The following is a 24,484-nucleotide window of genomic DNA, read 5'->3' as shown; positions in this document are numbered from 1 at the left end:
ACATGTAGGTCGTAAACAGGGACTCTGACGTCACATTCCGACTTTTAGCACACTGCGCCCCCCTCTGCCTTTTTGCTGGTACTGCAACTCGCGCACGCATCACGTTAACTTCTGAGGACGTGTTCAGAGGGCGCGTCAAATGAACGCTGGGAACTCAAGGCAGCCATGATGCGTGTGCATACGCGTTCTGAGCGTGAAGTATAAACAAGCCCTTAGTGTTACTCTGTACCCTCAGTTGCAGGTGCTCTCAGATTTGTTTCAATTTTCTCAGTCACACACCAACCAAATACTGACTTACAGTACACACAGAAGTAGGGGTGCAACTGAAGGACAGTTCAGTACTAAGTTAGGCTGCAGATCAAGCATAATGAATAGTAAAATAAATGGCATTAATTTAAACAAGTCCATAGTTCAAATGTGGGAAAAAGCAGACTGTTGGGTGGACACAGAGAGATTCACAAACACAGATCGAAAGAAGTGAAACCAAACCAGACTCTAAAAACAGGCTGAGGCTGAAAAGTCTGGAGATCAGAGCACAAAACTGAGGTGTCATGCCTAGGAGGCGGTTTGGATTTGATTTGGGATGAGACGATGAAGCGTAGTCAAAAAAACAAAAAGAAACCAAGCCAAAGTCGACATCAGGAAGTCACTTAAACCAAACGATGAAGCCAAAATGCTAAAATGTAATAGAGAAAAAAAAACGCAAAATACTTTAAAATGGGAAGTCACAATTAAAAAGAAACAAGAAAAAGTCTTTAGTGGATTTCCAATCTGAGATGTCCAGGAAGTGCATGGGAAGGACCTTTATACTGTTTAACTGATCAGATCAAAGGTTGTGACGTACATTTACTACCCTAGGGACAGAAATTTATAAAATGGCATGATGCCATCAAAAACAAAATAGTGTTGGAAACTTCAAAGCAAAAATAATGATCAGAATTGGAATTAACTCCCCAAAGAACTTATCTCTCTATTATATTAAAAAAATCTGGGGACGAGATTTTAGCCTGGGACGAGACATGACTTTTTCAGAGAGATACTTTCATGTCCCGCGAGATGAGACTTTGTGCCAAGAGATTTAACCACACTTGGGGCCGGAAATAAAAGACAAAGAGTAGATGACAAAATAGAATGTTGTAAAGAATTCAAAAACATTGGCGCGATACACATGTAGAGCAGGTTAGACATAATGATGGTACGAAAATTCGAAAGTCTCAAAAAAAAACAATAGTAAAGATTGCATTAGCGCAAACAAACGGAAACTATTACTCGGTGAAATAACAGAACAGCAAACAGAGATCGAATATATTGTTCGGATTTAAAATTTAAGTTGGAGACTTGTAGATCGTCTAATTCGTGTTGCCACCAGGGAAAAGTCATGTTTTTTTTTTTTTGTTCTTTATTTATTTTGCCTTATACAAATTCTTGTATTGAGAATTTGTTAGTTTTCGCATACCCCTTGGGGTTTCTTCTCAATGAAGAGGCGTATCCGCGTGAATTAGATTTGTTGTTTGGTGAAAGTGAAATCCACACACGCAAGTGGCAAAGACGCGAAATGGCTGGCACGTAGCGCAGGCCGAGGGGTTGGTGAGTGAAGCGAGCAGGGGGCGAAGCCCCCTAGTAATGAGTAATAAAAAAAGTCTTGAAAAAAATAAGATGAAAATTTTAAATGAACCCAAAACATAACAAAAACCTTAGACGAAAGTTGTCACAAATTGGCAAACTTTTTCCGAAAAACATAATGGGTCCAAGTTGATGGCCACATAAAAGGAACTAACATAATAGTAAAGTGACTGTACTCCCTGAAACCCTCACTTTATATGCCCTGTCCCGGTCATGTGCAAACATCTTTGTGCAGTGACTGCAAAAACAGCACGTCACCTAAACAGTTTTCTTCCACATGCCATTATTCTGACTGATCGGGTCTGAGCTTCTACTCATTATCTATTGTCGTAAATGAATAGACTTTCCACCACAAAAAAAGAGTTGGGGAATGACCCCGTGTATTGTCCAGAGGGCAAAGCAAAGAAAATAGATGCAAAAAACAATCAAAATACTTCAAAAAAGCAACTGACAAATGGCAACAGAAAAATGGCACTTTATGCAGAACAAAGACGGCTGGAGGAAATGATGTGGCAGGCAGGAGGTGACATCGTAACGGTTAGACGGAAGTTACGTCATCATCGGGAGACCGGAAGTGATGTTGTTATTGATGTGATGGAAGTGTCATCATCAACTGACGACCGGAAAGTGACATCATCCTTCGGGAGTCATCAGCGGGGGACCGGAAGTGACGGTTTTCATCGGGGATTGATTGTGGAAGTGACGTTGGGCGGCCATCTTGGGAATCTGGAAGTTGTGGAAGTGTGGTGAGTATACTGGATTATTTGTCTTCTTTTGGTCTGATGATAAAGAGAGAGAGGTGTTAGTACCGTAAATCAGCCCTTCATCTCGCGATGTTTCACTCACCTCAGGGCTTGTTGACTGCCTCCTAAGCACACGTGTCTGACAATATGTATACATGCACACCTGACTGCCTCGACTATCTCTTTCCTGTTTGTATGGCCATTGTATGCTGTGTCACACTTTATCATTTTACATTTTATCTTCTTATATTTATCCTTTGTATTCTGTGTTGTCCTTGTGTGTTGCACTGATACTATCAAGACAAATTCCTAGTGTACACCTGGCCAATAAAGTGAATCCTGATTCTGATGAAGAATTGGGGCTGCTTTGAGAGCAAAAGGAGGTCCCACCCGTCATTAGTATAGTGGTCCTAATTGGTTACTCAATTAGTTGTTTAGTCAAACAACAACATGTCTGCGTCTGAGTTTCAGAAACATGACTGCGTGTTTGGAGGAGCATTAACAACAGGAATATCCAATACAATGACCAATGAGTGCAAACTGTTGTGACGGACGGCTGAGACCTTTTCCCAGCCAGGAGGCCGTCACGAAGGAAGGACCAGGGGAGCAGATAAGCACAGGGCACTGCATTCCGCAGAGTGCTAGATGGCAGACCACTGGTTTGCAGCGGCACCCCGGATTCCTGCTGAGCTCCATGGGAGTTGGAGTTTGGCACAGACCTGTTGGGTTCCGAGGGAGCCACCAGGGGAGCTGCAGAGCCCTACTATGGGTGTCCACCACACCTGGGAGTACTTCCAGATAATGCTGATGGGCTACCTGACGTAAAAGGACCACCTGCCTGCATTCAGGGAGCCAGAGTTGGGAGGAAGAGAGAGATGAAGCTTTGCAAAGGAGGATTGGAGGCGGAAGACAAAGACAGAGAAAAGTGTCTGTACTCTTGTGCTTTGTCCTGCGTGTTGGGAGTGTGCAGGAGGAAACGATTCGGGAAGTGTTTTCCAACACTTAAATTAACGTGTGCTGTGCTGGACTTGTGCCTGGCATCTGTCTGTGTCAGGTTTGAGGAGCTGGTGTGCCCCCTGGTGGTCACACTGTTTATATGTCGATTGAATCTTTCCTTTAATGCTAATGTCCTCACAGGCGGCGCAGTGGTAGTGCTGCTGCTTTGCAGTAAGGAGACTGTGGAAGATTGTGGGTTCTCTTCCTGGTTCCTCCCTGTGTGCATAGCGCTTTGAGTACTGAGAAAAGCGCTATATAAATGTAATGAATGAATTATTAATCAACAAAATTCCTCACCTGAAAGCTGGTTTACACCTGCAAATGTAATGCACTGAAAGTGAAACGTTAAAACAGCCTGGTGGTGCAGCAATTAGCACTGCTGTCTCACAGCTCCAGACCCCTGAAGTCCAATTGAGGACGTTGGCAGTGCTCATTTTCTTAATGTCTGTTTGGGTTTCCTTGGCACACCTCAAAGACTTGCAGATAGGGCTCACTGGAAACTCTGATTTGAACCAGTGTGAAAGGATGTGCCATGTGATAGACGGAAGGACTGCCTCCTCATCCTGTGCCAGCTTAACGTATGGGCACAATGGGCACTGCCCGGGGCCCCAGGAGCATAATGTTTCTGATGCCTATGCATGTTGCTGTCCAAATAGGGGCCCCAGCGCGCTACTTTTCCTGGGGGCCTATGTTGCTGGTTAGGTGGCCCGGACCCCAACCAGTGTTGCCAGAATATTCATTGACTCATCATGATGTGCCTTTTGTACATCCTCTACACTAATGGTGGTCGCAGTAAATTTGAAAACAGGTTCATCTTCAAATGTGCTGGCCACTCAGTGATTGTCAGCCTACTGAATGAGATTGCAGCCAGTCCTGGTCCAGTAGTGAATGGTTTTGTTCAATGGTGTGAGGAGTCTTTTCTACACCCAAACATTACAAAAACGAAGGAACTAAGAATCCATTTTTTGGAAGAGATGCCTTTCACCCACAGGACACAATTGTCAAAGACCAGTCAGTGGAGATTGTTGACTGTTATAAATATCTGGGGACAATTAGAGACTCAAACCTGAATTTTAATAAAAAGATAGAAGCTGTCTGTAAAAAGGGACAGCAGCCCCCCGACTGTCTAAAGAAAAGGAGTCTTTTTAGTGCAAGTCCCCACCATTATGTCATTCTCTTATAAATAAGGTATTGAGTCTGTCTTTGCTTATGTTCTGCTGGCCTGGTTTATAAATATTAATGTCGGCAACAAAAACAAAATAAATCAAATTGTAAAATGGAGTAAAAAATAAATATATAACAGGATTTCAACATTCAAATCTAACAGACTTGTATAGTAAGAAAGTATTCTGGGAAGCTGAGTGTGGTCTGTCAGACAGTCCACTACATTCTCAGCTCTGGTTCTTGCCATCAGGTCACAGGTTCAGGGTTCCAAGAATAAAAAGCAGCTGGCTCAAATGCTCTTTTATCCTAAGTCACAAGGAAGCATCTAAAGCAGTGGTTCACAACTTTTTTTTGGCCATGCCCCACCTAGGCCTCTCTAAAATCATGAGGTCTCCCACTGTAACATATCCCTTATTCTTATTCTTACCTATTCAAAAAGTGAACTCCTACTCACGTGGAGGAGGCCCATAATGTCATTCATTTGGCCTAAACAAGCTTCCAAAGAACATGGAAACAAAACAGGGAAAGGATAGTTGAAGTACCGACAAAGAAATCACTAAGAAATTGTTAAAAAAAAAATATAATATGAAGTAATATGAAAATACAGCAAATACAGTTTTGAAAACATATGAGACGTGATGTTTATAAATATAAAATAACTTTAATGACAAGTTTTTCTGTAATATTTTGATCATTTTATATTTTTGTTATATTGCACAATTTTTTAATCATTGTTACAATTCATATTGTTTTAATGGTAAAACCGATTTCTAAGTAGAAAAACCCAAGCCGGTTGTAAAATCATAAATTAAAGGGTTCTTCACCATTCTTCTATGTTTATATAAATATACTAGTTGATTACCCAGTGGCTTCACTCACTGAGTGCAAGGGAAAAAATTAAAATGTAGTCTATAAGTTATAAAACAGTAAAACATTAACATTTAAGAAGTAAAGATATACTAAGCACTACTGGAGTGGTTTGGGGTAAACTACATTTTAAAGGCGCTATAACACAACAGGTAAGTAGCACTAACAGCAGCTAAAATGTATTTGGATTATCTCTCGGTAGTAGATCCCTTTTGAAAGGCGCTACACGACCGCTGTGGTATAGAAATTACATTTTCTATGTGATCGTCTAAATTTCTGCATGACAACCTTGCACTACGTGCCTGTGATGTACTTCTTAAAATAATTCATCACAAAAGGAACTTTGAATGTTGTGGGGGTTTAGTGACCCGAACTCACCTTAAGGGACAGTAAGTAGTCGTGCAGGGTAATTTACAAACAGAGTGCTGCTTCGATGGTGGTCATACGTAATTTCCATATCACGTGGTCAAACTTAATTTCCGTTTCATACGTAATTTCCATATCGCGTGGTCATACGTAATTTCCGTTTCAAACGCGAAAACAATTTTATATATATAGATAAATGTCTGTAAAAAATAAAAATTATTTTTTTCTATAATTTTTAACAGTGAATTTCTATTTGTTCATTTTATAAATTGTTTAACGTACCAAAATTCTCGAATTGCCCCCCTAAGAAATCTAACTGCCCCCCAGTGGGGCGTGCACCCCACGTTGGGAATCACCGATCTAAAGGTTCATTTCTAATAAACGTCCACAGGTTTAAATTATGGGCATCAATCATTAGTCAAGTCTAAATGTCTATTTAATTTTTTATGCGTAATATGTTTGATTTAGTATTTTAGCATACATAATATGCTCACTGCCGTATTATACAGTTCCTAGCTGTGTTGTTTGTAAAGCCTGCAGGCAAGCCTAACTTTACTCTTGGGTCGAAATTGAATTGAACTGAAATGCAACTGACCCAAAATGAAAAAATCAGGTAAGAAAATGGATGGATGGATGACTGGCATCTTTTCTCAGGCAGTGTCGCTCCTCAAGCCCAGCCAGACGCACTTTTGGTTATCATATTGCCTTCCTTTTTGCGGTTTTCAAATGAAGTCAAAGTGCGCCATATCCACCACAGCACAGCACAGTCCCTTATCTAGATAACCATACCATACCATCTTTTAAGTCCGCTTAATCCTGAGCAAGGTCGCGGAGGGCAAGCATAACCACTCTTGCTTGCTCTTTCATTCCTCGGTATCAACGACAGATTTTCAAATATCGACCAAGGTCATTTCCTCGGCAAGCACTGATATGCTGGCACAACAATCAGGTGGAGATGGCACTTCATTGGTTCTTTGATTTTATTTTCACTTAGTGCCTCGAGCCCTCTGCATACACTCGGGATGTCCAATGAGGTGCGCAGTCATACGCGGAAACTCGCCAGCTACTTATCTGTGCAGCGCCGCAGATCTGCGAGGTGCGGATAAGGCGCACTTCTCAAACGCGGAAAGGCGGAGCCTCGGAGCTGCCAGAAGCCCGAGCCTCGGAGCCCTGGACTGAAAGAACGGACTTCTCGCGTGGACTGAGCCTGGACGCCCCATCGCTGTAAGTGCGATTTCCTTCTCTCTCTCTCTTTTTTTTTTTAAAGTCGGGTCGTACACTGTGCAACAGAAATGGGAGAGAATAACAGCGCGATCGTTGGTGTCGAAAAGTACTTGAGCAAAATAATGAGAATAAAAAGTGCGATCCTTAGCAAAGCAAAAAAAAAAAGCGCGAGCTGGGAGTTTAAAACTGGAAAATCGCATCTTAATTGTAAGAGTGCAGACTGGCCGATAGGGACTCGGTGAAAAGTGAAAGAGTGGAGGAGAGGCGAGGCGGCATTGCCTGCTTTAGTCATAAATGAGCGTTATTATTAAAACAGACACTCCCTCCCCCATGCTTGTTGGCACACACGCATATTTTAACTTTCTTGGTGACTGAAATTTCCCTAAGAAAAACATCAAGGTGTAATATCTAAATAACCCGATTGCAGCTCATTTTTGCAAAAACTTCGGAAACTAGTGGGGGAGTGACTTCATATCCGAAAGGGACAGCAACTTGGTAGCATGTGTGCTTTCTTCACGTTTTCAAAGACTAGCTGTTCTGTTTAACTGCCAGCGCTAACATTGCACATTGTACAATGGATGTCTTACTTGCGTGTCTCAAAGAGACTTCCAGTACCAAAACCAGACAAGTGTACAGCAACATACAAGAAGCAGGCAAGCATCAGTTAGCATGGTAATGGCATCCCGTCCATGAATGAACCCCACATACCGTGTGTTATATTAACCCTCAGAAGTATAAAAACCAAAACACTTTAACACTACGTGCGTTATTTTGGAGACACGGTTCATAATAATAATAATAATTCATTACATTTATATAGCGCTTTTCTTAGTACTATATTGAGACTCTTTCACTTAAAGAGCTAAGCTGAAACTCACAGAAAAGTGTTTGGCCTACACAATTCTTTATATCACATTGAGCAGAACAGAAACTTTGCTTCTGATTTATAACCAAACATTTTATTTTAAATAATTAAATAAAAATGGCATGCACAGAAATATTTGTATTTGTGAACATAGTATTTCATGGCCCAGCCTTGTGGAGACAGTAACTGCCATGAAGCACTTGCTGTAGCCCAGAATGACATTTCTCCCCATCCTCCTCTCTTCTTAAGTTGTCTCAGGCTTGGTGGGTTCCTTCTTCCAATTTGTGACTTTCAGCTTTTTGCACGGTTGTTCAAGTTGCTCAGAACTCATAGCAGGCCTGTTGATGTTTCTTCCCCTCCATTCTTGGGTCGTTATCCAGCTGGAGGACCCTTGACCAATGATTGGGACGTAGCCTTCCGTCACTGGGCTGTATATTTCAACTCTAAATGCTCTGGTTGTCTTCTGATTTTATTGTGTCCCACACAGTTTCAATGAGACGGAAAAACCTCACTGAGACTCCTGTATATTTCATGGAATGGATTTTGTTCTGTTCTTTGAAATCTTTATTTCTTATTGTGAACACAGAGTTGAAGTGATTTACCAAAAAGCGCTCGTTTTGTTCTGTCTGTTGAGAAGATATTCTCTCAGAAGGACTGTGGCCTGTCAACATGCATTGTGACATATTCAGGAGCTTTATATAGCACCTTGAGCACAGGAAAGGTGCTATATGAATAAAATGTATTATTAAGTGTGGGGTCTTTCCAGATCTTCTAACATGGAGCCCACTTTCAACCAGACATCTGGAGTCTGAAGGTCAGCCTGGACTTTTTTTGAAGTGTTCCTTTGTTCTTTCTTCACCATTCAAAAAGTCTTTCTCTTGAACCTTGGGTTAGTTTTCATTGTGAGGCCACATCCAGGGATGTTGGCTACAGTCGCGTGGGTCTTAAACGTCTTGATAATATTTGCAGCGGTGGTCACCTGATCTTGCAGTTCTTTGTGGATGGGCTTCACACATTTATGTTGATCATGCTTGGCTGTTATCTCCAACTTCCTTCTCGTTCCTGTTTTTGCTGTGACACAAAATGGAGGAGGGAGTTCTGACTTAATAATGAGCGATTAAAGCACAGAAGATGCCTTTGATAGTCACTAAAAGTCACGAGTCTGCTTGAAGGATCCCTACAAGAGAATTATTTCTTATAACCTCAGAAGGGTTCCAATACTTTTGTCTTGGCAACTTTGGAAAGTCTTTGTAGAATAAGAAAGAAATGTGTTCTTTTCAAAGTTTAATTTTTGCTTCACTGCGAACCCAAGAAATGCATATTCTCGCCGGTCAAAAAATTTTGGAACACCTCAGTATTTTCAGTTTTTATGGAAATGCATGCAGTTTAATGTCTGATACTTGTGTACTAAAACGGATGGCAGTTCCTACCCATTCTAGTGTTGGGCTCTGTGGGGGAGACGCCCCGTTTGCATAATTTTTGTAGTTTAAATTATTAGACTGACCTATCCCAACCACAAATACTAACCTTAAAGTTGGTGGGGGTGGAGCATAGTTGCCTATAGGTCCCTAAAGTTAATGTCCCCTTTGGGTGCCTAATGTTAAAAATGAAAATCCGATTTGCGTCACGATAACAGAAAAGGGTCCGTTTAGTACACAAGTACCTAATCAAGGGGTGTTGAACTCCGGGCCTGGAGGGCCGCAGTGGCTACAGGTTTTCATTCTAACCCTTTTCCTAATCAGTGAGTAGTTTTTACTGCTAGTTAACTCCTTTTCCCTTCATTTCAATAGCCCTGTTTTTAAGGATTTAGTCCTCTGAATTGATTTGTTTCTTCATTAAATGGCAGCCAAACAGAAATGAGACGTGAAACAGCCAATAGATGACCAGCTAAACTGGGATTTCAAACTCTAACCAATTTCACTCCAAACAGTCTCTTAATGAGAAGTTGATTCTTGATGTTAATTAAGCCCGTTATTTAATTCAATGGCTTGTTGCTGCTCTCATTCTGCCACAGCAGACATTTCCAAATCTGTTGATTTTTCTGTTTTTTCTAAGAACACTGTCAAAATGTTTTGGTGACCTAAGAGACCAACCTTACTGATACCTTCACCTTTATTTATTTTCAGATTTGTGTGTTGGGCACAGGTGAGCTGGTCATATGGTGGCTTGTTTGATGTCTCATTATTGTTTGGCTACTAATTAAGGAAAAAGAGACAATTAAGGGGCCTGAGTCAAGTTAATTAAAACTAAAGCAAGAGAAGTGAATTAGCAGTAAAAATGGCTCACTAATGAAGAAGATGGTTAGAATGAAAACATGCAGCCACCGTGGCCCTCGAGGACCAGAGTTCGACACCTGTGACCTAATGTCTTAATGTTTCATGAACAAATAAGCAAGGGCAAATAAAAATAAGTCAAAGAATCATTAAGTGTACAAAATTTTATTCACATTTTGGATTCACCAAAGTAGTCATCTTCTGCTGATATAACAGCCAGTCACACACGTGGCTTTCTTTCTGGAAGGGAATTCAAATATTGGTCAGAAAGATCTTCCCAATGCTGTTGCAGAAGTTCCCACAAATGTGTTGCACTTGTACTTTGCTTTCCTTTCACCCTTCTGTCCAGTTCATCTCAGACTAACTCAATGGGGTTTAAGTCTGGAGACTGTGCTGCCCAGTCCATGTTCTTTTCTAACTCCAGTCCTGGAGAGCTACTGTGGCTGCCAGTTTTCATTCTAACTCTTTTCTTAATTTGTGACCAGTTTTTGCTGCTAATTAACTATTTCCCTTTATTTTAATTGACTTTTCTTGAGGCTCTGACCGCTGAATTGATTCTTTTTTCCTTAAACAGCACCTAAACATACATTTGATGTGAAGTGAGCCAACAGATGACCAACTAAGCTGGGGCCTCAAACTCCAACCAGCTTCACTTCATTCAGTTTCTTAATTTGAAGCCAATTCTCGTTGCTATTTAAACCCGTTATTTAATTCCATGGCGCTCATCCTGCCATGGCAGACATTTCTAAAACTGTTGATTTTCTTTAAGAGTGCTGTCAAAATGTTTTGTGAACCTGAGCAGATCAACATTACTGAGGCCTTCACCTTTCTTTATTTTCAGTTATTGTGTGATGGACGCAGGTTGTTGTTTATGTGTTGGTTCATTTTGTGTCTTGATGTTGTTTGTTTGCTAATTAAGGAAAAAAGAAATAATTAAGGGTCCTGAGTCTTAAGTTGTGCATCAATTAAAATTAAGGCAAAGAGTTAATTATTAGCAAAATCTGGTCACTAATTAAGAAAAGGGTTAGAATGAAAACCTGCAGCCACAGTAGCTCTCCAGGAGTGGAGTTGGAGACCCCTGCTTTAAAGGTAGCTCTCTGAACTTGTGTGGTGCTGAGGTGTCACCCATTGCATGGCTGCACTCAGGTCCTAATCTGGAATCCTGAGTTTGTTTGTCATGTGGTGGGTGCGGCAATGCGGTGTATCAGCGTGTGCTCCTAACCTCCTCCTCCTGCCATAGCCTGGAGGTATGTTTTACATCTTTGCCTTGCTGTACGATGAGCCCCTGACCTAACAGACGCAGACCAAAGGGTATTGTGTGGTGCTGCAAAATACTGTGGCAACCGTTTTGATTCAGAATGCCAGTCACTCTGTGAAATTCACCACCTCCAGCAAAAGAACTCCAGACCATCACACTTCCTCCTCCATGTTTGACAGCTGGTGTCACACACTGAGCATCCATCCTTTCACCAACTCAGTGGTTACAAACACCCTGCATGATGAATCAAAGATTTCAAATTTTGATTCATCAGGCCATAAGACTTTCTTCCAGTCTGCAGTCATCCACAGCCGGTATTTCAAGGCCCGATTTTGTCCTTTAAGGAATGACCTGCTTACCGCCACTCACCTCATCAGACCTGCAGCACAAAGTCTCCTCTTCACTGTAACTTGCTTTTTTTGACCTGCACTGTTAAGCTGTGCTTGTAGCTGTTGTGCTGTTGAGGCGCCCATCCCACAAGCTGGTGACCCTCAGAAACTTGTCTTCTGAATGGCTTGTGACTTTGGCTCTGCCAGATCTCTTCCTATCAAAGTGTCTTCCAGTTTCCAATGGCCTTTGGGTGTGTAGAACACCACTGGACTCACTGACACTTTGATTTGCAATCAATCAGTTTTGCAATTTCTCTAAATTAAGGGCCTACACTTCTAAGGCCAATAATGTTTGGTCTCATTTCATTAATTAATTGTCATTTTCTTGCCATTATCACTGGAATATTGTCCAAGTAGTACTTCAGAGGGTGTAGTACGTAACACAGTCTGCTCCAACTCTGCTTTAGTAAGTAATGAACAGAAGTTGGGACACCTGTGCAAATTGTTTGCTTCAACTTGCGAGGCTTCATTTGCTTGAATTGCTGCAGACCATCTGTAGGTTGTAACCTATTAGTTGCTCCCTGAAGAAGGACAATTTGTAATATTCTAAAATTTCTGGTTTTTTTTTTAGTTTTTGTTTGCCTAAACTTGAACTTTAATCCTCTGCTTACCTTTTCACCATTTTAGGTCATTTATTGCATTTGAGCTGATTAAATTTGAAGAAAAACTGGAAAAATTGTGGTGTTCTAAAATATTTGACTAATAGTATAGACACATGCATGCACACATTTATTTATTTATTTTCTTTATTCAATTAGTTTTACAAATGTTGTTGGGTTCAAGGTGCACTTCGATTGCTGTGGACTGCTTATAATCAATACTTTCACTAATGGACATCGATCCCTTTTTTTTAATTTAATGGCGAGACTGGTGTTGTCGCTTCTGAAGACGATTACTTTTAACTTTAATCAGTCCATTAACGTGACACAGAGGCAGTTCACTGTGGCTTGTTAAAGAATTTGTTTTTTTCTATGTTGTGAATGCGCTGCACTGATTATTTTGAAAGCACATAAATCAGAGTCTGATTTCCACGAGGTGCGCAATTTTTCATTAGACTTTCCCTTCAGGAGTTTTTCTGCTCATTGCGTTCATGCCCAATGTAGGTGAACGCCTATGTTACATGCATTTCTGGTTGTTTTAGTGGAGATACAGTAGGTCGAACTGCAGCCTGCAATAAGTATGTTGTGGGTCACGTAACGCCTTCAGCATCATGGAACTCCCATCATGTCAGTCATGAAACACCCTCTGGGTCAGATAATCCTCTCACAATCCTAATCCTAACCATGGTGTATCTGGACAGTAGGTGGGCATTTAGTGACTTTACATAAACAACGTCATTCCTATTGCAGGCTACAGTTACACTCTGTTGTTTTCGTGTGGACTTTTGTAAATGATGTAAAAACACTAGTATGGACAGAGATTGGCTTTGTTTTAAAATGCCATATTTAAATGAAAACTGGGTAGTGTGGACATAGCCTGTGACTCCACAGATGGATGGTTATCTCTCGGCCCTCTTTACTTTTTTTTTTTTTAATTTTATTGATTTTATTAAAATCAAATAACATTCCATACACAAGTCAAGTTTAACAAAAAAGTTCGAAACAAATCAACCCCCACCCCTGAGAAAGAGGGCTAGGCCAGCAGAGTAACACTTTATGCTAGTAAAAATAAGTAAATAGATAAAATGATAAATGAATAAAGATAAATGGAGTAAAAGAGGGGAGAGAACCTGCTTCTTCAATAGCAGCTTATTCTAATATGCTACTGATTAGATCCTGCCAGGTTTTGAAAAAGTTCTGCACAGATCCTCTAAGTGAGAATTTGATTTTTTTCCAGTTTCAAATAGTATTTAACATCAGTTACCCACTGACTTAGAACAGGTGAGTTAGGATTCTTCTAGTTGAGCAAGTCTATGTGCCAATAGTGTAGTAATGGTAATTAGTTTGTTTGTCCTTCTACACTTTAAGCCCATCTGGACGTACCCCAAACACAGCTGTTAGTGGGTTAGGAGGTTTTGTGACACCAAGGCTGTCTGATAGGCCTTTAAAGATTTTGGTCCAGAATGATGTTAATTTGGTGCAGGCCCAAAACATGTGACCCAGTGAGGCTGGAACTTGATTGCAACGTTCGCAGGTTGGATCTTGCCCTGGAAACATTTTGGACAATTCTAAATGAGACAGATGTGCTCGACAGATGATTTTGAATTAAATAATTGTGTGCTTTGCGCATATGGAGCTCGAGTGAATTCTCTGCATTGTTGCTGAGATGTTGACTGAGAGATCCTTTTCCCACTGTCCTCTTGGATCTTTGAAAGGGAGGGACTGTAAAATGGTTTTATATATTGCAGAAATGCTGTCTGAGTCCTCGAGACTGATCAGTATTTTTTCCAGCATAGAGGTGGGTGGGAGGTGAGGAAAATTGGGCAGGTTCTGTTTAACAAAGTTTCAAATTTGAAGCTAGTGAAAGAAATGTGTTGCTGGAAAGTTGCACTTGGACTGTAATTGTTCGTAGGATGCAGAGATGTTGTCTATGTACAGATCTCTAAGTGATTTAATCCCAAATGTTTTCCAGGCATTAAACACTGCATACCTTTGACATGGTGGAAAAAGGTGATTCTCGTGCAGAGGTGCCACAGATAAAAGCTTCTCTATCATAAAATACTTCCTACATTGGTTCCATATTCTGATTGAGTGAAGCATCTCAGCCCTCTTTACAACTCATTATTGTTTGGATATTAGTTTTAGTAAACCGAAATAATGAAAGGTTCTGAATGTGAAGCAAGTCAATGAAACACTGCAGCATTAGACCCATGCATCACTTGGGTTGTAAAAACAGTGCTACAAGCGTTAGTCCCAAGTATCTCTCGGCAATGGTATTGGGCTGTAAAAGTACTAGCAGGTACTTGGGTTATGGAAACAGTGCCAACAGCATTAGTCCTGAGGGTTACTCAGGCAATGGTATTGGTGTGTCTTATGTAAGCGCCAGGCCCGAGCTTTACCCGCTTACTTACAGGTGGCGCAGTGGTAGTGCTGCTGCTTTGCAGTAAGGATATTGTGGGTTCGCTTCCCGGGTCCACCCTGTGTGGAGACCGCTTTGAGTAGTGAGAAAAGCACTATATAAATGTAAAGAAAGAATTATTATTATTATTATTATTAACAGTGTAGACGTGTCTTCTCCTAGCCTCATGATGGCATCTCGTATGAAACATTTTTCGGCAGTCCAGGTGTTGCACGCTCTTGAAAGCGATATGAGCAGTGATGTTGAGGAGCCTCTCATCAGCAGTGATGACAAAGGGAATTGGTCTTCAGGCAGTGACATTGAAACAGAGAGTGAAACTGAAGGTGATTCTCGTGAATCCGAAAGTGACGCTTGCGTTTGGGTTTCTGTTGACCCTGCTTCAAATAATCCAGCACCACCTCGTTTTGATTTTGTGGGGCAGCCAGGAATAAAAGTGAACGTTGATAGCCAAGATCCACTTACTTACTTGTAGTTATATCATGTTAAAGTGATCGAAAGAGTTGTTTTTGAGAGGAACCGTTATGCTGAACAGTGTCGGGTCAATGACCGTACACCTAAGCAATTTTATGGTTCAAAAATATACCACACAAAAGACATATTTTGACAGTTTATATGGTATTATTATTTGTATCATTATTATACCAAAGACTGGACTCCTTTGGTACTGCGTCTCTTTGGAGAAACCTTGGGTACTGTTGGTTTGACTTTGTGTCGAATGAGCGGTTGCTCATGGAGTCCCGAATGAGGCACATTACCTGGATTGTGAGGGAGCGTCAGTTACAGCAGTACAGCCATGTGGCGTGATTCGCAGAGGGTGATCCATCTCGTAAGATCCTCATTATTGGGGATCTGAGTGGCTGGACAAGGCCAAGGGGTCGCCCACGTAACACCTTGCTTTGGCAGATAGAGGGTCATTTCCGGAGGGTGTCTGCCTGGGGGGTTTGCCAACCGGGATCCCGAGCTGTTTCGTCATATGGTGGGTGCGGCAACGTACTATACCAGTGCATGCTCCCCAACTTAACTTGATTATTATACATTTTACACTTCTGACTGTGTGCTTTTAGTGTTTTGCACGTTTTACAGTAGAAAGATTAGAATTAATAAAAATGTAATTTTTCAGGCCAAAAAATACAATGTTTTTTACATGTTTTTTTGAGAAAAAATGTAATGCTAAGGAGGTTAAAAATGGAAGCAAAAAAAGAGCATTCTGTTAGCAACAGTCTAAATTAAGAAACGGACAGGACTGGAAATCTGCATCTGTTGCGGCCCTCCAGCATATCAGACTGACCCCCCATGCTCTGTGGCATTGTGGTGGGCCGCATGTTGTTGTAAGTTTTGGGGTTTTGCATTTGCTAATGGAGGTAAATTGTGAAAAATGCTTCTTTCCAGTACTTGTTCTTTGTACTTTTGACTGAATCCTCGGTTAATCCTCAATGTTAAAATCTTTGACGCTTCTGATGATTTACGGTACATTTTGACCTGCATGTTATGTTACAGATATGGCCATTTCAAGGTTCTGGGACCGCACATAGGAATGCTTGGCTTTTAGATTGTTTACCAGTTGGCGCCCTTGATTGTGGCTGCAGCTTAAAAATATTTGTGTTTTATGTGTCAGGTATGCATTGTTCTTTAAGTAATATGTGCACTTCATGGATATGTATTTTCCCAGCAATATGTGGTATACACAAAAGAAAAATATTGCTTATTTTGCATGGATGATACAAATCTATGCAAAAGATTTGTATTCAGCTATAGTTGAGGATAGCAACTCCGTGAACCACAGGCTTTGCCTCCAGAGCTTGGGAGCAAACAGGCTCCCTCCAGAAACTCCACTTCCCAAATGATGTGGGCAGATTAGACTGATTGGCATTTCTGAATTTGCTTAGTGTGTGTGGGTGCTGGCATGGAGTTAGTTCCTGCCTTCCCCTTGATGTTGCAGAGACAGATTCCAGCTTCCTAAGATCCTGTAAAAGAAAACGTGACAATGTATGGCTGGATTAGTACAGACGTGTAGGCTAAGCAGTCAGCACTACAGAATTACAACATGTCACCTCTTGCACTTGCCTCAGTAATTTGAAGTTAATGACAGAGCAGGAAATTCTGCTATTAATTTCTTTAATGAGTCCTACACTCCCACCACCCCATGATTGTCCCCCTCCCTTAGACACAGGGCCAGTTAGCTTATTCACTAGTTGCAAACTCCATACTGAATATCACTAAGGCCTGAACAGCGTTATTCCTGATTCCTTCAAACTGGACACTGTTAGTTTTTTATGAGAGACATTCGGTTTACATTTGAATTTTGTTAAGAAGTTTGGATCACTTCTAGAAAGAATTGTCATTACAAAACTTAAGAAAAACACAACCAGTCAAGGTTTCATAAATTTCACAGCCTAAACTTGTGTTGTAAATGATAATCTAATTTTCTCCTAGGCCAGAAATGGCACCATCAGTATGTGTTTAGATTTAAGCACAGTTTTGATGAAATGAACCACAACGTTTAACTGCTCAGACTTGAGAATCACATCACCCTTCCAGGCAGCCCTTCTTGTGTGGTTTACTACTTTTTCTTTATTTGTTGCTTTCAATGAGTGTTTTCAATTTATTAACTCCCATATGTATCCTCCTAACCCTGAACCGTATTACTTAATGGAAATAAGTGATCCTGCTTCAGTGCCCATATTTATCAAGCTTCTTAGAATTGCACTAAAAGTCGGACTAGGATAAGATTTGTCATACCCCGGAAAAGGAAATTAAACATAGTTATGAAGCATCCTACGCTGACTCCCAGTGTGGAGTAGGAGTTCACATTTCAGAATGAATGACATCACGGGTTTATGGCACCCTGAGCCACAAAGTTGCACTAATGATGAGGTTTTGTAGTTATCTGGGCTGGCTACTTTGAGCAGTTGTTCAAAGCTGATCCTCTGGATAGGACGTTGAATATCTCTGGGTCCACGGTTCTTAAGGCTGATCCTACAATTAGCTGTGAACCACCCAATTTCACTGGGATTGCACAGGTGGGCAGGGAAGGCTGCAGGGATCTGTGGTATCCGGGGTGAACTTCTCCAGGCTGGTGGTAAGTCTGTCCTCCTGGCATTGCAAGCAATCTTTGCTTCCATTTTGGAGACTGGCATCATCCCAACTGACTGGAAAACGGGACTTATCGTCCCTATCTGGAAATGAAAGGGTGATCGCCTGGATTGTGGCAACTACAGGGGGTTAACACTGGTCTCGGTGCAGGGTAAGGTCCTTGCTAGGGTCATCCTCAATAAGATCCGTGATCACTTGCTCACCTACCAGCGACCGGAGCAGTCTGGTTTTATGCCTAAGAAGTCTACCATCGACCGCATCCTGGTACTGAGGAGTCTCATGGAGCACAAACGTGAATATCATCAGAGTTTCTTTGCAGCCTTTGTTGATTTTCATAAAGCATTTGACTGTGTTAATCGAGCTTCCCTATCGGACATCCTGAGACTTTGCAAGATCCTTGCAAGGTTGCTGGATATCATGGCCAACCTTTATACTGGTACTGTGAGTGCTGTGCAGAGTGGAGGCCAAACCTCTATGTTTTTCCCAGTTGATTCTGAGATTCATCAGGGTTGTGTTTTTGCTCCTACTCTGTTTAATGCTTGGCAAGCATTGCTTGCATGGTCTGGGTGTTGGGCAAGGTCGTGGGGTCCAGCAGCTGTGGGACATCTGTTGGCAAAGAAAGATTCACTGATCTCGACTTTGCCGACGATGCTGTGATCTTCACAGATCAATGCAGGCTATGACTAGGGCTCTTGAGACACTGAGCGAGGAGTCTGAGTGTCTGGGCTTGCGAGTGTCCTGATAAAAACCAAGATCAAGTACTTTAATGACCTCTTAGGCACAACCATCAGCTTTGTGTTTGTCTGCAGATACAGTGTCAAGCTGGTCGAGAGGTTTACTTACCTCAGCAGCAACATTCATGTCTCTGGTGACTCTACCAATGAAGTCAGTAGATGAATTGGGAGAGCATGGAGGGTCATGAGGTCACTGGAAAGGGCATATTTTGCAGGGCACTGCAAAAGAACAAAGTCTTTAGAGTCCTGGTGCTACCTGTCTTGCTATATGGTTGCGAGACATGGATATATGCTATCCAAAGACCTGAGACGAAGACTGGACTCCTTTGGTACTGTGTCTCCTCGGAGAATCCTTGGGTCTGTGATGCTGTTAAGATGGTCCTGTCTATAGCCATTCTTTCCAAAGAATCATCTTCCTGCTGTTTAGGCCTAGGGAAACTCGTCATTAATTTTAACAGTTACTGGAACTAACCACAGCTATTCCAGCAGTGTGGTGCAGTGGTTAAGACTTTGGACTTCAAACCATGAGGTTCTGGGTTTAAATCCCATCACTGAAGTTGTGTGACTCCTGTGGAAGTCACTTCACCCACCCATGCTCCAATTGCGAAAAACAGAAGAAATATAACCAATGGTATCTCAAATATTGTAACTTTCTTTGGATACATAATAAACGTTTCTGAAGTCTCATTCAGTCATCCAGTGTTCCCATTTGTCTTCCAAAGTTGCATGCCATGCCTTTCTTCATGATTCCCCAAATTTATCTTTTGCAAGGCTCTATTTTTCCAGTATCCCAGGAGTCTCCGCCTACCTTCTTGAACCTTCCCAGACTTGAAAGGTGTAGTGCAAATGTTCCAGGTGCTCATTGTCAATCACCCACCCACCTCCACATGTGTTCTGGGTAATCTGCTGGATACTACAGGGTGGCGCACGAAAGACCGAACTAACTCCGACTCCAATGTCAATGTATGTTTCTTAGCCTGTACATGAAACAAGCAACGGGGCCCGATTCTTTTTGCAGTTTGCAACTGACCCAGTCTTACGCCACTTCTTCACCAACTCATGAATACTGCTCTTTGCTGGTAGATTTACGCCAGGAAACTTCTGTGCGAAAATGTCCCACGTTTCCTTAAAAGAACTGGTAAACACATCTTCTGGATCTCTTTTACGCACGTCTGTACCCACTGGCTCACAGCTTCCTTACTAATGCACAGATGGAGCTGCTGACCCCGTCGCGACAACGAGGCTCAGCGATCGCAACAGCACCCGCCTGTATAAATAGCTCGAGCCAACCGGTCGGAGATGGTTCGGTTTTTCGTGCGCAACCCTTTACAATACAGTTTACATCCATGACCATCATTGATACTGTGATATCGCTTGTGATTCATATATGTGTGCTCATCCACAACTGGGCGATGATCTTTATGTATGACGATCTTTTTGTCAGTCACACCAGTATCTCCAGGAAGACCAGTCACTTGCATGAATGTAGCTTGCTTTAATATTATGTAATGGGCGGCCACGGCCACTACCTGGCCGGGACGCCAGCAGAGTGGAAGGACCAGGAGAAAGAGGGCAATAATGAGGCAATACCTCCCCTGGGACACTAGAGGGCAGCCCTCCTGGGCGGCTGTGGAACCACGGATTCCCACAGGGCATGTCGGGAACTGGAGTTTGGTGATTCCAGGTAATACTGATGAGCCACCTGGAGCACTCCTGGGACCTGAATAAGAGGATCTGCCTCACTCCATTGGGGGGCCAGATTCCGGGAGGAAGGAGACAAAGTCTGAAGAGGACTGGCGACAAGAAGGGACTCTATATTGGTGTGGTGTTCGTATTTTGTGCACAAAGCTATAAATAAACATGGGTGTTGAGTTGAACTGGTGTCCTGCCTGTCTGTGTCGGGGCTTAGGGCGACAGTACGCCCCCTAGTGGCTTACAGTTACCTTATTCATAGTGGTGGGCAAATGTATAAATCTGCATACTATTTCACATTCAAAGTCTGGCGCACAATTTGCTAAATAGTTTGTTATGACATATCCAGATCATTTTTATTGCAAAGCTTGAATATTCACTGTGGCCAAAAAACGTAATGTTGGCAACACTTTTGTTTGCATAGCTGGAGCGATTATGTGACATAGAGAATTTGTTACCAATAATATTCCGTCACTTTCAAAGTTCATTGCTGTCCCGCTTTTCCAAAGAATTCTGCCTTTCCCACAATGTGTGTGCCCATCTCTACGTGAATGCCATCATCTGGCAGCTCCTAGTGACTTAAAACAGCCCAATAGCTCTCCTAAAAGCCTGGTGAAGTTTTCACTAGTTTACTAAATTAGATAAACTGATGTAATGCTCTTACTTCTAATCCTAAGAGTGGGACCAGATTTGAGCCACTCTGAGATTTTTGAGTCATGTAGGATTGTTTTCCTACTCTAAGATGCTTTATAAACAGGGGCGCTGATCTGACTTTAAGCCATTTTAGTGAGATGAGACTAACTGTATCGGTTAAGTTTGGGAAAAACCGAAGTCACTGTAGTGGGTGTCAGTTCTGTAAAAAATAAGGCATTGCTGATGACTTGTAATGTAAAGAACATGAAGTTCAAGATCAACTTTAATGTTGTGTGTACAAAATGCAGTGAAGTTCTAACTTGCATATTTCCCATAGGCTAGTGTTAGTAGTACAATACCAACAAAAGAGACATAAAATAAAACATCATACATTGAATGCAACAGAGTTGCAAGAAAAAGTAAGTGAACCCTTTGGAATTCCCCAAATTTCTGCATTGATTACTAATAAAACACAGTCTGATCTTCATCTAAGTCTGAATTATAAACAAACACAATCTTTTTGGACAAATGCACAGTGCTTTGTTTGGAGGAAAAGGGAACTGCAGACCAACATCAAAACCTCACCCCAGCTGTGAAACATGGTTGAAAGATCCTCAAGGTTTGGGCCTGCTTTGCTGCCTCAGGGCCCAGACGCCTTGCAATCATCGAGGGAACAATGAATTCAAAGGTATATTAAGTGTGGCATGCAGGGGGCACAGCAGCTTCCCAAACCTAACACAGACAGACACCAGGCAACACACATGGGCTTTATTCAGTGGGAAACGCTTCCCAAACTTTCCCACCAATGCATGGTACAATAAAGCATAATATTTACAGCACACAGCACTTTGTCAAATTCTTTTCTCTTTCTATTCCTCTCTGTGTCTCTTCTGACTTCACTTCTCCTCCAGCAAGCTTTGTCTTCTCCATCCCAGCTCTGGCTCCCTGAGTGACGTTAGGTGGTGCCTTTTATGCAGCACAAGGGAGCGCTCCAGGTGATCCATCAGTTTGATCCAAAGTACTCCCAGGTATGGTGGAAGCCTGACGTAGTAGGGCTCTGCCGCTCCTGCAGCACTCCCTGGTGGCACCCATGGAACCCAACAGGGATGTGCCGAACTCCAAATCTTAATTATGGCTTCTTTGATTTTCATTGGCACAGCCCTTGTCCTCATGTTGAACAATGGCAACTACAGACACCAAAAGGTAGAAATAAGCTGAGGTATTTTATGAAGCAATGAAATGGGGGTCAAGAGTATATCAAGAGAGCTGGTTTGTGTGTTCTGTTATACAAAATGGATACTTTTACTTTAATCCATTCTTGATTGTCATGATACCAGAGAGTGGCGATGTGTTGGACATGCAAGTAACAATTTCTCTGTACTGCATACTATATTTTTGTATTAGAGATAAATATATTTTTTCTGCAGTGAATATATATATATTTTAGGTGTTTTTGATATTTTGGAATGCTCCCTTTTTTAAGTTATTGTTTATGAATGTGGTCTTAATTTTTATTGTTGTTTTTATTTCACAGCAGTGTGTGGTCCTGTTGGCCCAACCAACACAGCTCTTTAAAAAGTTGCCAGTGTGTTCTAATGGTCATCCATGATTGTGAATAAATTTAAAAGACATCAAGTGAAATTTAGGTGTGGTTTAGCACTTTACCTATTCACTTGGTTTTTGAGCTTTGGTTAGCGTTTTGGTTTTGTCGATGATCTTTTTAGCTTTCACAATTCCTAAATTTATGTTTTATCTTCTGGTTTATTAACTATCTTTGGGATGCTCAGTTGTCTTACTGGCAGTATAATTAACTGATGATAACAAATTAGTATTTAACATACTCCTTTGCAAAGAGCTTTGTGTTTTTATTTTAATTACATGTTATCAGACAGAGGGTGACATCTGTGCTAATCAGCAGCTCTAGTCAGGGTATGCTAGACTCTCCAGAACCTTGTGCATCAGGATACAGAGAAGAGAAACATAATAGAGTAACAGTTTATAATTAATGCAATGCTTATATTTCTATATAAAAGGCTAACAAACAGTAATGCAATATGCACAGCTAATCAGCAGCTCTAGTCAGGGTGTACTAGACTAAAGGATTGAGTCTTTAGCCTGTATTTAAAAACTGAGACTGAATGGGGCATCTCTTGTATTAGCAAACAGATTGTTTCAAATCTTTGGAGCACTGTAACTAAGTGCTTGACCTCCAACTTTTATTTTATTTATCTTTGAAATTTCCTGTCAGCCAGCATCTTAAGATCTTAATTTAATAAAACCCAGCCACCATTTCACATTCTCCCCATGTGTAGGATTTATTGCAGTTTTTCATTTTAATTGCATCCTATTAGGCAGAGGGTGACATCTGTGCTACATAGGTGGGCTAGCATTGCTAGGTCAGAATTTCTACAGAATTATCCATCCATCTATTATGTAACCTACTTATCCATTCCAGGGTCAAAGGGTGTTAAAGAGACCTCAGGCAAAATTCAATTATGGACAGATATGTTGACCGTAAAATTTAATGGACATAAATGCAATACACATAGGAAATACAAATATTTAATTCAATTCAGTCCACTTTACCTTTCATAGTGTTCTTCATTGAGTGCATGCCCAGAGCACTGTAACAAATTGATTAACATAAATGAAGCCAAGCAATATCTGTCCATTAATTAATTGAGTTGGCAACAAAGGAGAAGAAAACAAAATCTCCTGTCAGCAGCAACCCTGGAGAACATGAACCTTTTAGGGGGGTCCACGGATATTTATAACGAACAAAGTCAGAAACAGTCCCGGAGACTTCAGCCAACTACAATAAAGTCTGTGCTGGGTCATCTGATATGTCAACAGAATCTTTCTATTCATTGATTTTGTTGGTTCTCAGTATCCTTTGTGTCTTTTCTATGGGCAGTAAAACAGCCTGGCAAGTGCCACTGCAGAATACAGAGCAGAAAAAACATAACAGAGTAACAATTTATAATTAATGCAATGCTTATAGTTCTATATAAAAGACTAACAAACAGTGATGCGATATGCACAGTTAAACTGCAGCTCTAGTCAGGGTGTGCTAGACTAAAGGACTGAGTCTTCAGTCTGGATTTGATAGCCGAGACTGAAGAGGCATCTCTCCTAATACAAAAGCTTTGGAGCCCTGTAAATAAATGCTTGACCTCCAACTGTTATTTTATTTATCCTTAAAATATTTAGTAGACCAGTGTCTTAAGATCTTAATTAATCAACCCAGTCACTATTTCTGTGGGGTCTGCACATTCTTCCCATGGGTAGGAATACAGTGGAACCTCAGGTCATCACTGTAATTCATTCCAAAACTCTGGTCGCAACCCAATTTGGTTGTGACCCGAAGAAATTTCTCCCATAGGATTGTATGTAAATACAATTAATCCGTTCCGGACCGTACAAACTGTATGTAAATACAGTATATATATTTTTTAAGATTTTTAAGCACAAAAATAGTTAATTATACCATAGAATGCACAGTGTAATAGTAAACTAAATGTAAAAACACTGAATAACACTGAGAAA

At 41.3% G+C, this 24,484-nt stretch overlaps 2 protein-coding genes across 2 annotated transcripts in view; both read left to right on the top strand.

Moving 5' to 3' along the window:
• The window catches only part of LOC127529865 (uncharacterized), a 30,365-nt gene extending 23,378 nt beyond the window's left edge, over positions 1 to 6,987 (top strand). Inside the window, exon 3 of the mRNA XM_051934926.1 lies at positions 6,839 to 6,987. Within this exon, the coding sequence (XP_051790886.1) occupies positions 6,839 to 6,987 (149 nt within the window). The remainder of the gene's footprint in view (positions 1 to 6,838) is intronic.
• The window catches only part of septin3 (septin 3), a 127,982-nt gene continuing 110,276 nt past the window's right edge, over positions 6,779 to 24,484 (top strand). The window contains exon 1 of the mRNA XM_028815330.2: positions 6,779 to 6,983. The gene's annotated coding sequence lies outside the window, so the exon portion shown is untranslated. The remainder of the gene's footprint in view (positions 6,984 to 24,484) is intronic.

This window comes from Erpetoichthys calabaricus, chromosome 12, assembly GCF_900747795.2.
Source record: "Erpetoichthys calabaricus chromosome 12, fErpCal1.3, whole genome shotgun sequence".
In the NCBI taxonomy this organism is placed as follows: domain Eukaryota; kingdom Metazoa; phylum Chordata; class Cladistia; order Polypteriformes; family Polypteridae; genus Erpetoichthys; species Erpetoichthys calabaricus.
This window is presented reverse-complemented; position numbering and strand designations above follow the sequence as displayed.